Below are 15,185 nucleotides of genomic sequence, written 5' to 3' on the forward strand. Positions count from 1 at the left end.
GTCCACTCCAAATCAAAAGTTGCTTTTTGGATTTTTTCACCTGCAATTTTGGTTCCGCAGCAGCAGATTAGCAGGTGTGTGGAGAGGATAATAAACTTCGGAAACTATCAAATATGTAATTGACACATCATATCATTTGAAACAAGAGGTATCAAAGTATCAGTACTTTTGACAACTCTACTAACCAGTGAATAAAACCCTTTTTTTCTGCTTTCTGTGGAGTTTTGTTGTAAGCGAACCAAAAGTTAGTTTACTAATCATGGTGCATTTCTGTGTAACACACCTTCATAGAAGATTTTTTTTTTAATGTTTTATTTACATTATGTTTGCTAGCTTGCAGTCTTCCTATTTCCAGCCTTTGTTGGTGCTTACATGTATTGGCATATTAAGGCCACATGTAAATCAGCAGAACCAGTTTGAAACTGTTGACATGGGTGTGTACCGTAATACCTCTACACATGAATACATGCATGTGAAAAACACATCACTACTAGAGGTCCAAAACTCCACAGAAAACCAAACCACATTATATATTTTGGACAGTACTTCACCCAAGGAAAGAAATAAAGTGACCTCTCCATTTTGAGGAAGAGCAGTGCTTCAGTCAAGTGTTGATTAAAAACTCCATACAGTTAAAGTAAAACGTGTGTCCTCTAAAATTGGTAACGTTAAAATGACAACCAAGTCACACTCCCAGATGCTGGAACATTTGCTTTGAGTTTTTCAGCTGCACTCTCTGAATGCACCTTTCATTCATTGTATGCCTGTAGCATCCCACTTCTCCTGTGTTTTGGCAGAGTGCCACCCTTACCTTCAAAAGTTTAAAAATATCTGACCTGTAATAACCTTGTTATCTCCTCGGTATGGCCTGCATACTTGACTTGGCTGGAAGAGGAAGTGGAAGTGACAATGTATGTCAGCTATGGTAAAGGGATGAGAAACGCACTTAGAATCAGACTTTGTTAATTTTTCAGATTTTCATTTTTCCAAAAACTAAAGCAAGAATTCTATTTGTAAGGTCCAAAAATATGACATAGTGGTGTGGTGTTCTGTTGGGAAAAAGCTCAGAGAGTGCAGAATGTCTCAACTGCTTGCTAAAAGCAAGTGCATGTCTATTTTTAGGCCGACAACCTATGCCACTGATGCTTTTCTCAGTGTTGCTACACTGTAACCTTTGAGGACTCAAGAGAAACCGATTAAGCTGTGTTCTTAACAGATAGTCGTTAGCTTGAAGTGGGTTACAAGAGCTTAATGTTTGCAAACTGATGTCTGTCAGTGCCTGAAGAACGTGTAAAATCTCAGGGTGAATGGTCTGGGCTGCAGATGGAAAAAAAAGGCATCCTACATTTTGAAAAAGAAGTTTGCTGCTGTCTATACTTTGATTCCTGCACGCTTGTTGAAACTGTAATTCAGTTACAATATGGCATGTTTGGTCACTACATTACCCAGCCAAAGAACAAAAGTCCTTTTAAACAAAAGTCCTTCCCACATTAGACTGTATAATACCAAATCTCAGAGGATTTGCTAAAACGCCAGGGATCAAAAAGTCATTAATGATAATTAGCAAGAGCAGCTGGCACAGCATGGCACACTGGCAAAGACCTTGAAGTCTGTTAATGGAAATCCATCTCCGACATTTATTGTGGAAAAACGGCACCTGTTAGTCTGCATGAAAAATTCAGTAATGCAGAAGGAATTTTATTGACTTTTGGTATTCCTCATACAGGACAACACTTGATGACAGTTGACAAAAGGCGATGGAGCATTTAGTCAGACTTGTATCATGTAGGATTCAACTGAAAACTTAATATTAGTTTGAATTCATCTTCTTCAGAGGTGGCCATGGCTCTGGTGGTAGAATCGGTCACCGTCATTGGAGGATTGCTTGCTTGTTCCCCCCATTGTTGGCACGCTGCATTGCAGCTTCTGCCATCAGTATATGAATGTGACAAACATTAACATTAGAAAAAAGCCATACCAGTATTCAGATAACCACTTTGCACGCTAAAATGAAAGTGAGATACTGTAGCCTCAACACTTTTTTGGTAGTATATGCAACCGCATGCTGCTTTAAGTTGTTTTAAGCTAGTTACTTTTATCTTTAAGTTTTACAGCTGTGCAGACTTATAGGAAGTGTTGTGGGCTCATGTTAGGGGATGGGGGCCTCCAGGAGGAAATACCTAAGCCTGCTCCAAATGTCCAAAAGAAATGGCATTCTCCCCTCTAAAAGCAGCTCTACAGCTGAGGGAGGCACTCAGATTTGAACAACATTCTTACTTTGTAGCTTTTTAACAAGCTAAGATGTCCCACTAACTTCAGCATAAAGCTGTGGGTTGAAATGACTGACACCGACAGAAAGAGAGAGAGAGATTAACAGACAGGCTGACGGTCAGAGAGTGGTCTGTTATCACAGATGACATCATGCTTCAGAGGAAGAACATCTGCGCCTGAACAGAAACTGTAAACGTATCATCTTTGTACGCTGCGCGTTACTAAACCTTCTAATCTCTTTGAGACACTCCCCTAACACTTGTGAATTTTTTTCTTGCCTATATCACAAGACAGGGCAAGTATCTGTTTCGGAGAGGCCGATCCACTTTCAAGCCTCTTCCATGGGCTGTCATGTGGGCAGCCTGTGACTGTCCTAGTTAGTCAGGCTTTGCAGTGATGTCAGGGTCCCTAGTGTTGCATGGGCCAAGGAAAATTCTCCAGTAATTACAGCCCTCGCCCAATACCAGCTTTAATGTCACTACCCCCTCCTTTTTTTATGGCCTGATGGATTTGGGGTTTTCCTCCCAACTGTCACTGACAACTGACCATGAAGTGCTTCTATCCCTTCTCCACAGTGCAGCTAGCTAACAGACGAGCAGGAGGGGAGATACCAAAACAGTGAGATGTGACTAATGGTCTAATATCAGTCAAACTTGAAGCAAATCATCTTTTTATACACACAGCGTCAGTCTAAACAAAAATCTAATTCAGTCGCTTATGTTTTTAGGGCTTTTCTAAAATGATCAACAGCCTCTTGGCTCTTAGTGTTAGGAGTCTCGTGGCATGTTATCATATCTAAATCCAGTATCAAATCTGCTTATCAAATCCTCTCAAAACCCTGATCTCTTATTTTTAACTTTCAGCTACAAAAGTCATAAAGTTGATATTTATGGTGAGGCTGAATAAAACTCAAAGGATTGGCATTCAAAAAAAAAAACAAAGACAGAAAATTTATTAAGACATTTGTCAGATGCTGAGCTTAACAAATCTACGCATCTTACAAATTGGAACCACATCTTGCCAATAATTTATCAAAAGGCCTCCAATGGGAAATCACAACATTGTGGTCACAGTGCACCATCCTGCATCTGTTTGCTTTTGCTACCAGGAATTGTAAGTAGGAATCACAGGTTTGTAGGCCAAACAGGTTGAGAAGATTAGGTTTTAAGTAAATATATGAAAATTAGATCAAATCTCCTCTTTGTTGACTGTTAATGAATTTTCTTTAGTCATGAATGTCAATATTTGTTGCGTTGTTTCTGTTTCACAGCCATGTAAAATGTCAAAGCAGAAGAAGACTACATTTATTGGCTTACTAACTCATTGTTACACGCACTTCCTTCAAGTTGGACAGACGCAAAAGTAAAACTCATCAAAATGTCTTGGCTAGTCTTTCCACTGTTCTAACAATCGCCAGTTCTGGAATAAACCCTTTATCCACCGAGGTTAGATGTGAAAATATTCTGGCCTTCTGTTTCTCGGCTTGCTGAACAAATGTTGCTGAGTAATAGAGCATTCAATTTAAACAAACATTAGAGCAAAATAAAATGACAAATCGCCCAAAAAAGCGCCCACCGCCCCCCAAAAAACAAGTGGTGATGGACTCAACCACTCGTTGAGTCTCCTGTACAATAAGAGAGCTTTTTGTGTTGTTTAGGGGTTCCTTATTTGTCCAAGAAGTTTGTATGCCGGGCACAAAGCACCTCTAAAACAAATCATTCCATCCAGAACCACTCAATAGCGTACCACTTCCGTGGCTGGCATGGTCATGGGAGGCAACAAAAGCCACAGGGTGGTCATTTGGTGAGAATCTGATCCTGGAGCATATGGCCCTAGTCAGTCATTGGTTGGATGACCTGGGCTGAGGTCTTTATCATCTCTTTAACTTTCCAAAAAACACCTCTTTTCCTTAGACGCAATACAGGCTGCCAGAAACAGTAAAATAGTTGTGTTCTCGTGACAGACGGGTAACAACTGGTGTCAGGGAATCTCACAAAGGATTGTCAAGAATTCAGTGTAAAGATGTGACCTTGTGGCGAACTGTTGCAGACTTTCATGACAAAGAGCTTTGTCATGAAAGTCGACAACAACGTGCATGTAGTCCGAGCATCTGGGAGATGGGTCTGGGATGTGAGATGAGAAGATAATTAGCTCCAACCTGGATCTCTGACTGGAATGATCGTGCAATCTGTACACCTCATCTGAGATCACTTGTGTCATTTGTGTATCTCCAAGTCACTGTGACAGTCTCAGACAAAATCACCTTGGCTTTGATTGTTACACACTAGTTTGTTCAGTTTCATGTTTTTGAGTAAAGATGAATTGTTCTTTTGTATCTTGTCCATGCCTGTTTAAACAGCCTGCTCTTTTCAGCCTTTGGCCCTTTGCCTGAGCAAATGGATTTTGCCTTGTAAAATCTGTCATCCGTCCCATTCAACCCCCACATCTTCTTGCCTCCATTCTTGCTTTAATTTTGATCTTTACTACACCTGCATCCTACATCTTTATGTCAAAGGAATACATAAAGTTTGAGATTTGCACAAGATGACTCTTTTTCTTATACAAAAAGCATGTCATATGATTGAGTTTCAGCTTGTAGAAAATCTTCATAAATTAGTGACTCCTGCTGTTTTTAAAAGTAGCTCTTTCAAGACTGTCATATGATTCGGTTTTCTGCTTCAAGTTCACTCCCACTCCACCAAGTCTCCGGATGGCTCTGCACTCAACTGCCTCATCACAGGAAATCAATTTAAGCCCAGTTTGGAGTGACTATCAAGCTAACCTTAGCACACGGGGCAGACCAAGGCCACATCGATGAACAGCATCAGGCAGGCGTAAACAGCTTTGGCTCTTGTACTGGTCTTGGCAGAATTTCTATTTCAGTTTTAGCTTTTTTGGAGATGGCTACAGGTCTGCGGATACAACTGCTGCGAATATCTTTTTATGTATTTTAACTATTCAAATTGAATCATCAGATTATAAGTCAATCCCGGATTCTGTTCTGGTACTTGTGGTGCAGTAGGTTTTTGAGATCCTTCTTTTAGCAGTATCAGCACAATGTTCTATAAGCTACTTATTTGTTTTCTCATCAGCTGTTTATTGTCTTTGTTCTATTTTGTATAATTTGTCTATATGCAGCTAACGTGCACCATGTGACTGTCAGCTAATATACTGGTCATTTTTGATGCCACTGATCCAAAGATGATTTTAATTGAGGCAAATGTACTGTCATGCTTTATAGTTCATGGTAGTTTCTCATTTACACTATTGAATGCTCTGCATTGCTGTGTGATCAGCCACAGCTCTGCTACGGCAGGTTATCTGTATGTCTTATAACCCGCCTCGCCTGTTCATCCCTCCGTGCTGCAGAACGAGATCGCTCACCTGATAGTGTCTGCTACAGTAACTCTCCCTGTTGTGACTACCTACAAGCAAACACTCCGCTTCAGTTTGTTTATGTTTGCTTTGCCTGACTTTGTGCAATCTTCTGTTTACTGTCCTTGTGCTGCTACACAGGTATAATCTGCATGACTTATTTGTACTCTGAGTTTTTCGTTAGTCTTCACAACAACACAGCTACTGACATTTGTTTAAAAGTTTAATGTTGATCGACTCCAAGGCCTCTGTGCCCACCGGTCACTTCCACCAAACTAACTCAATTCAGCTGACCTAAGGTACCTTGTTAGGCAACAAGCACGCCATTGTCGATTCTTTCCTTCTCTTCTTCAGTCGGTGGACTTTGATGGCCACCATTCAGTGAACCCCTCCCCCTAATGAGACCAGGACTGTCCTATAACAGTGCTTGTGTCCATTCACACAGGACAGTGACAACAGCTACTGGCAACTGAACATCTTGTCCCGACTGTCAACACCGTCTACTCTCACACCAGAAACTTCCCACCAAAAATCCACTCACCCAGGGCAGTTTCAACATTTCACATCATAGCTTAGCCTACTTGCTTATAAAACAACCAGTTACATTTTGTTTAAATATCAGGATGAGTGACAGTCTCATTGTTTTTTTTAAACTTTCCAGCAATGTATTTAACAGACTAAAGGGTTAATATCACTGTAAGCTGCTTCCTGACTCTTTTTAATTTGCCAGAACAACCTGTAATGTCAAACTAGTTCAGTCAGTTTGCACAAAATCACATCGGTTTAAACTCGTAACCCAGACTGGATCAGCAAAACCAGAAACTGAACCAACTTTACTTCCATGTTTAGTACTCCTGTATGTTCCATTTTCACACCTGGCAGCACAACTGTACCATTTTAATATATGAAATGTCTGCTTATGGGGAGCTTGACAGAAATTGTAATTGTGTGCAAGAAATAAGACGTTTAAGGGGGGAAAATATATTTTTTTAATGGAAAATCCAAATTCTACTTTTACTATAAGGGAGACTCAAAAGTTCTGTGTGCATTGTCAAACAGTTTTGTCCAGATAGTATAACTGTGTGGACCCTAATGACCAATAATGTTCCTGTGTGAAAAGGACTCAAGAGTGCTGATGTAATGTTAACTTCATTGTGGGTTTTTTTTTTTCCAGGAGGCTTCTCAGTGGTGTTTCTGGCTCGTACGCACAGTGGTGTCCGCTGCGCTCTCAAAAGGATGTACGTGAACAACGTCCCGGACCTAAATGTCTACAAGAGAGAGATCACTATCATGGTGAGAGCAGCATCACAGTGTTTGGTAGAGACACTATCTCTCACCTCAGCTGAATGTTTCCTGCTTGTCTTCACTGCAAGAGATTTTTTAAAAATATGCATGTTTATCGTTTGGATCGTTTATGTTTTTTAATTTACATAAATATTGATCATGGAACAGGAAATTAAGATTTATTATTATCTGTGAACAACTGTGCAGCTGTAGGTTGTGGTAATGTTGTATTAAAAACATTGATTCATCATTTTGCTGCTCTGTTACGGTGTCAAACCAATGCTTGTTTTTTGCTGCATTTTGCTCCACTTCTTCTCTTCTCTCGCTGGTAAACTCTCACTTCCTCTCACGTTTTTTGCACCGAGGGCTTAATTTTCACTTGAAGACATTGTGGTCATTATCTGATAACTTCACAAGGGCATTTTCAGTTTTCAGGTATTTAATTTAAACGTAATCTGTGTTAAAAGGGATGCAAACCCTCCTAAAAATGCATGCACTCATAAAGCAAGGTGCATTTAAATGGCTTCATTCCATCTTCCTCACCCGTCCTGTTTTCCAGCATTAATAGTCTGGCAAGAGTAAAAGGCTTTTGGCCGTGTGCTTGGTGACATTGTATTAATGCACCTGGTCCAATACTTTTGATCTCAAGCTGCCACTCACATGATCACAGCAGATGATTCAAGGTGTTTTATTTAATTCAAAGTAAAATATTCTCATTTATTCTGTAATCTGCTGTACCAGACTTTGACAACCGCAGATGTCTCGTCTTAAATGTTTGACCCCAGTGTGTCAGTGAATAGCCCACTCTCAGCTCACTCTTTTTGTGTCTGTTCATTGCCTCATCAGCTGTGTAATTCTTACCCCCACACACACACACAGACAGAGCTGACCTTAAACACTGACACAGACTTGGCCTGTTGGGAGGTTGCCTTAGGTGTGTCAGTTTCCACAACACACAGCAGTCTCTCTTCTCACGTTGGCATTTGACAACCAACAAACACTGAAGCTTTAATACGACAAAGGACTCAAATAAAGAAAGATTAGTTAGAGTTTAGAGTTGAGAGATCAGCATGGTGCAAGAACATTAAAGGATCTAAAAAAACATTCTTACTGCACACACAGTAGCTTGACTGAAAAGACGAGACTGAATTCAGCTGAATGTTGAACTTTAAGGTTGCGTTCTCTGATCACAGATTTTCCTTTCTTTTCTTTTTGTTTCCCCTTTGTTACATTTCTTTTCAGGTCTTGTAGTGTCCAGCACAAACCCCCTAAAAACGAGGTGTGTGTGTGTGTGTGATGGTATGATGCGGCACAGCAGGCAATGTTTTTTTGCTCTGTATATTCAAGACTTAGAACAAAGTGTTCGCAAAGAATTTCTGTGTAACTTATGTCCTTTGCAAAAACGCTAGCACATCTTGAACAAAGTGCGCATGATTCATTGCTGCATTTTATCCTCCATGGTCTGGAGAAATATTTCCCCAGGAGGCCCATTTATTGATATTGTCACGCAAGATATCAATGTGAGGCTAGATTTTGATTACTATCAAAAGCAACCATCAGTTGTTAGTTGAGTGGGTTGTAACCCTGTTCACAGTTCAAACTAGTGTTGTGCAAGTTCAAATACAGAAGAGCCAGTTCAAAGTTGAGTTCACACATTAAAATGAACGAGTTCACGTTAATAATTTTGGAACTGACTAGTTCACATATCTTTTTTTCTGTTGAGTTAGACTTGGGTGGAGGAACTTTGGAGCTGTTGGTTTGTGGTCTTACCCTTTTGTTAATGATTTCTTGTGGTCATCATTCACTGAGCTGAGTTTCCACTGTTCAGCTCTCCCCTCTCTTCAGCAGTGTGCTAGTTCTGCCAGAAAGTTAAAGTAAAATTGAAGTTCTCCCTAGTATCGTTTTATTGCTTGGTTCTGGGGTTACTGTCCATGCTGGTTACAGCTTTATCTCCTGTTAGGCTGCGCTATGGCCACGTCAGCTAACCAGCATCCCACATTTTAAAGGGACTGATCTCAGTGGCACTCGTAAGCAAGAGCTTTCCAGGCAACAACACAGTGGTTGACTTGTGTTTCAGAACAGTGCCACACAGATGCAACCACAAAGATTTTTAAAAGAATGGATATTTGCCATTATTTTATTTTTAAAATACAAAGTTCCTTGGTTTCCCTGTTGACAAATATAGTGCAAACACTATACAAGTCCGAGCATGAATACTCATCAGCACTTATTGAAAAGGGAAACAGTGTGCACACACAATCCACATATATCCTTTGTGATTGCGTTAGTCGCTAGGTTGTATTGGGGGGTATGTGTGTTTGAGGTGCGAGCTTCACTTCTTTCTGCTCAACACTGGAATTCTTGTGCATCTTTCTGTCCTAATCACTTCCCACTTTTTGTCCCGTATGTAGAAGGAGCTGTCAGGCCATAAGAACATTGTCGGCTACCTGGACTCCACAATCAATGCCGTGTCGGACAGTGTCTGGGAGGTCCTCATCCTCATGGAATACTGTAAAGGTACAGTCTCTCTATTTACCTTCATCATCTTGTTAAGATTCATTGGAATATACATTCTAGCATTCACCAACTATTTATACCGACTGGACACTTAATTAGGTACACTTGTACGAGCCTATTATTATGGCTCTCTAGAAATCAGAGGGCCATAATATTAGAAACACCTCTCAGTGCAATGCAGTTCAGTTTAACACCACTGCAAACTACAAATAATAGTGAAATTATTACCTCTCTGACAGTGTCAACAAATACTGAAAAATTATAAGCCTGGATTGTAAAAGTGGCCGGTGGGCATACATTTCTTTCTTTGGGATGTATAGTTAAACTGGCTCCTGGACAAAAGTCATTTTTGTATTTTTGATGTAATACTTAAATTCTTTGTTGCTCCCTCTGTCCTTTGTGTGGCGTCTCTGTTGATCGTGATCGTGACATTAGCTGATTTATACTGACAGTACATAAGACCAAAGGTATTAAGATATCATTTGTTATAAAGTAAATATTTTGTTTTAATGAGGTCAGGTTCAGCTTGTAGGTGTGAATGGTATAATACTTAGAAAGTACAACTGAACCTAGTTTGGTCTAAACATCAAACATGCTGGCTGTTGTTGTTATTAAGCCGTCCTTCTACCTCTCTCCTGCAGCGGGTCAAGTGGTGAAGCAGATGAACCAGCGGTTGAATGTGGGCTTCAGTGAGGCCGAGGTCCTCCACATCTTCTGCGATGCCTGTGAGGCCGTGGCCCGCCTGCACCAATGCAAGACACCCATAATCCACAGGGACCTCAAGGTAAAGAAAGCCTTAGTGCTTCCCATCATCCCTCCTCCTCCTACCCTCTTTAGACTACTTGTTTGTGAGACGAACATAGAAGGGTATTAAAGCCTCACGTTTTAGAAGCTCTGACCAAGAACATGCAATACAATGCTAACCGGTTGTACATGTTAATCCTGGGATGGCTATTTAGTTTCTACAGTCACTGTGTGTCTGAAACAACCTGAAAAAGGAAAGAAAAACGAATATTCCTGGAAGAAACAGAGGAACAAATTCTGTAAAAGAATGTTACCAGAGCCGTTAAAGGAAAGTGCTTCAACTACAAACTTCCTCAACAAAAGGCTCTTTAAAAGTTTTACAAGTTCTGAAGCCTGGTGCTAAATGTAAGGCAAGGGATTTCCAAAGATATCAAAACAGTGGTTTTGTCTTGTGGATTGCTGCTTGAGTAGTTAGTTATTAAATCTAATGTCAGATGGTGTTTATGAACTTAAGTGATGTAAATCTGCTTGGTCAGCAGAAGGAAGGAAGGAATGCTTTCGTTTTACTTCAGTGCTCGTTCTAACTCCTCTGCTTGCTCTTAGCCCCCACCTAGTTACTCATCCACCTCCTTTTCCTCTTTCTCCACCACCCACTCCTGTTAGAGCACCGAACTTACTCATTGTACAATTGATTTTTGTAATGGATCAAATCAAAGGTGGCCACAAGCCATATTTACCCTCATTTTGCTGATGCTTGGAGGCCAGTGGTAATTTCCCACCCTGGTTGAATTCTACTCAGTGCCCCATCAGTGGGCCGCTGTACTCTATCCAGCTGGACAAGCCTCTAAACAGTGCGGTCCCTTCAGTTCCACAGGCCTGTCCTCTGTTCGCTGTCTGTATCTATCTGTTCAGCCTGCATGGCTTACATAACATCGCAGGGACACAAAGACCACGGAGGCCCAGTCACGCATTGCCAGGGGAAGTGAGAGTGCAAAAACAGCCCCTTAACCCTGAGCTGTCAACAGTATTGAGACACTCTGTGTTTCCTTTCGTTAGTTCAGTTACTCTCGGACAGTGTGAAATATTTTTGATAAAACTCTGACAGTTGTCTTACTGGCTTTGAATCTTATACAATCTCATCAGTCATTCACCGAATCATTCCTCAGACCCTTCTTTGCTGTTTTTGTTGTTACTCAAGTATGACTGATGTCTGAAACCCAAAGGAAGAAACACATCTGATAACATACAAAGAAGAAGCAGATGCTGTTTTCCGACTGAGATGTAATTTAAATTTGCCTTGAATTACTGTAATAAGGACTCATGCCTCCATCACTGTGTATTAACCTGTAACTAAACAATTAAATATCAGCCTCAGTTTAAACGTGCAGATTTTGGTTGTGCCACCTATAGACAAGGCATGTTAGAGTGGTGTGGGATAAAACTGAAATGTCCTCTTTTGTTTCAATACATGCGTACATACATAAAAGCTTGTCATGTCTGTAAAGTAAACCCAGGATGACAGTCATGTTGGGCAGAGGACACACAGTGTCTGTCTAACACAGATAAACTAAAACTGCAGTTGTGATATTTTTAAAATGGCACAAGCTTTCCTTTTTTATAGGCTGAGCAGACTAACCTGTTAGCATCTTCAGCTGTAAACTTCTGCTGCTGTAATAGTATGTTCCTTTCCTGTGGGTGGTGTGGGTTGGATTGTAAATCCAGTTCAGAAAGTTCTGGGTTTGTAGCTCTGTTGTTGGATGATCAGTGACACTTTGTTCAAATCAGCCAGTCAAGACAAAGTAACGCTTAGCTGCAATCTACACTGTAGTGTATGCTGAGTTTTCATTAGGGCCTTTGTAGTATTTTAGGTATGTTTTTCTTTTTTTTTCACTAAAAAGTCTAAAACCTCTGTCTTTTTTTTTCTCCAGGTTGAAAACATCCTGCTAAACGACCAGGGAAATTATGTGCTATGTGACTTTGGCAGTGCTACTCACAAGGTTTTGCTGCCACATAAAGATGGAGTGACCGCTGTGGAGGATGAGATTAAGAAGTACGTTTGTCTTTCTGTCAGTGAAAAACCTCTTCTGCATGTCACTCAGTATAGTAAAACCATAACGTATATTTGCCTTCCATGTTACGTCTTACTTCAATGTTCTGGCATTGCAAACATAGAAAAAATAACCAGAAAACACTAAGCAGGTCTTGAAGTCTTTCAAAGAACAACACAATAGCTGTCTCAAACAAAGCTGTGGCTTTGTAATTGGTCTGATTTGTCAAATCTTCCCGGCACTTCAGGTGCAGAGGAAATGCAGTTCTGGTCTAATATAGTTTCACAACCCCTGCACTTTTGTCTTGAGCAGTGTTGATGTATGTATTCTATTTGCGTAGTGTCAAATCACAGCAGTCTGTTTTAATCTGGCCTCTCAACTTTAGCACATGCATTACTGCAATAAAGCACAATCTGTTATCAGCTGCTTATCAGCAGTTTATGACCGAGTGTAAACTCTTCTTCTTCGCGGCACTAGTCAAACAGCAATCATCAGTCCTCTGAACTATGGTGGCTCAGACAAACATTGCGTTTTCATAACTCGGCCAGGTTTATTTCAAACACAACCAGCTGCTTTGATTGTTATCAGGATGACTGAACAAAATGTTTGACTCTCTTCGTACGCTGAAAGGTGAAGACAGCCTTTGCTGGCTTTCTTCGGTCTTCTTCTTTTTTTGCTGTGTCAGTAAACAGAAGCACACGTGTGTCATCAAAGAGGAGTGTGCTCAACAGCGGTGAAAGAAATACACATCCTTTACTCATATAAAAATAGCAACAACAAAATGTCCACGCAAAGAGCAAAACTACAGAAGCGGCAAAATATACTTGTATCAAAAATAGAATATATTTGCGATATGTGAATGTATTAATATTAAAGTGGCCATTTCTATATATTTGTAATAGCAATATATCAAAGGCAATATGAAATGAATGTGATAATGTAAAAGGGGGTCGTAGTGATGAACCCACAGAGAATTATCACCTGAATCTGCAGCTTTATAGCGAGCTTTAGCTCATGTTTTAGCTGCCTGGTCTGCAAGTTCCCTTTAATATCTAGCAGAGACCAGAAACAGAACGAAAAGAGTCACTATAAGACGCATGTCTATGTTGGAAACATGTCTCCAATTGAATGGTAATGTTGCTTCCTAATTGCTGTTTGCCATATTAACCATAAGAGGTGATGATGTGTAATGTTTACATCTTGTTTTGGCTGTCCCTAAGTAGCCAAAAAAACAAAACAGTTATTAGGTTGGAAGTACAGTACTTGAGTAAATGTAATAATTCCTTTTAACCTCTGGTGCGTAGTCATTTGAACATTGACCTGCCATTGACTACTTCCTGTTGTCTCTCAGGTACACGACCCTTTCATATCGCTCGCCGGAGATGATTAACTTGTACGCAGGGAAAGCCATCACCACTAAGGCTGATATATGGGTAAGAGCCTAATTTGTGTATGTCTATGCACCCTGCAGGGCTGGTTTGTCCTGACAGTGTCCTGGATGTCACTCTGCCCCGACAGGTTCCTCCTTTTCTCTCTTGCCTCACTCTCTTTCACCCCTCCCTCTCTCTCTCTCTCTCTCTCTCTCTTGCCTCACTCTCTTTCACCCCTCTCTCTCTCTCTCTCTCTCTCTCTCTCTCTCTCTCTCTCTCTCTCTCTCTCTCTCTCTCTGTCTCTGTCTCTGTCTGTCTCTCTCTCTCTGTCTCTGCTGGCTCACCCCAGGCTGTTTGCCTACACCAGCTCTCCAACAGTCTTTTTCCCTCATAAAACATTAAACTACATCATTCACAACAAAGCCAGGACTCCGCCTCTTCCTATCCCTCCCTCCCTGCTCCCTGTCCTCTTCTATTCTCACTCCGTTTGAGATAATTAGGCCCAGTTGAGGACCTCAGTAAGCTTGTGTGAAATAGGTGGGACATAGAGAGGCAGGAAAAAAGCCATTTTGAGGGAGCGGTGTAAATTGATGCACTAAAACCCGGGGAGTTAAAACAGCCAGCAGATAATGATGTAGCTGTTGATGGGACACTTTGTGCAAGAATGAGCATACTGTAAACTAAAATGCAAAATTAAACTGACCCACTAAAAACAGCCAATATCTACCATACAAACCCCCCAAAACACTATCACACTGTAAGCCAGAGGTTCACTCAAATACGAAAGGATGTTTGTGCAGTAATGGTGCAAGTGATGAACTGAAAAAAATCTATATTTCAGCTACTCCATGATGTATTTTTACCCTACAGTAAAGCAGTAAAGCTTTAAGCAGACACTTTAAACAGGCTTCTGCTTGGAGGAAGATAACTACTGAGGGACGTTCAACAAAAACACCAACTTCCTGTGGATTACCCCCTGCATTCTCACTTCCTGTTCTATGTTTAGCCAGATTTTTGATATTCTGCTGTTTTATACATTGTGCCTCATACAAATGTCACATGCATTTATCCACGTATTTGGAAGTCGTTGGCGGTATATGCTGTCTGGCACAGATTAGGAGTTTAGTATCAGGCTGGATTAGCTTGTTGAGTGGAGAAAGGCGAAGAATATCCTCCTCAGATAGAACGCTTATAGGAGAACATTCCCTAAACACTGCCGCTAATTCCAAAGTCTCTTTCATCTCCGTCTGCATCATCAACAAAAAGATGCTGGAGCCAAATATAGCACCAACTGAATATATGATTTGGGAGCAGAGCACTTTTGCATGTGGATTTATTTGGACAGCAGTATTGCCAGGGGAGCAGACTCTGGGCCTGTTTTTTAAAAGCAGCTTTTTAGCCACTGACATTAAGAACATGAATTCTTGGCTAAGTGGTCCTGTGTTTCTCATTGGCTTTGTTTTATTAAAAAGTTCTAATACAATATGGTACCAAAACTCAGGTATTGCGATTTCAAGAGATGCCCGGCGCTAAAAGTTACTTGGTTCAGTTGTTTTTCAACACTTTCTGTTTTCTC

The 15,185-nt window shown here is 40.7% G+C and overlaps 1 protein-coding gene across 2 annotated transcripts in view; it reads left to right on the forward strand.

Annotated features, from left to right (window-relative positions):
* The window catches only part of bmp2k (BMP2 inducible kinase), a 41,862-nt gene that overhangs the window by 11,013 nt on the left and 15,664 nt on the right, over positions 1-15,185 (forward strand). For both annotated transcript variants that reach the window (XM_019272425.2, XM_019272426.2), the window contains exons 2-6: positions 6,821-6,939; positions 9,342-9,447; positions 10,089-10,231; positions 12,120-12,241; positions 13,591-13,672. In XM_019272425.2, the coding sequence (XP_019127970.1) occupies positions 6,821-6,939; positions 9,342-9,447; positions 10,089-10,231; positions 12,120-12,241; positions 13,591-13,672 (572 nt within the window). The remainder of the gene's footprint in view (positions 1-6,820; positions 6,940-9,341; positions 9,448-10,088; positions 10,232-12,119; positions 12,242-13,590; positions 13,673-15,185) is intronic.

This window comes from Larimichthys crocea, chromosome III, assembly GCF_000972845.2.
Source record: "Larimichthys crocea isolate SSNF chromosome III, L_crocea_2.0, whole genome shotgun sequence".
Taxonomy (NCBI): Eukaryota; Metazoa; Chordata; class Actinopteri; family Sciaenidae; genus Larimichthys; species Larimichthys crocea.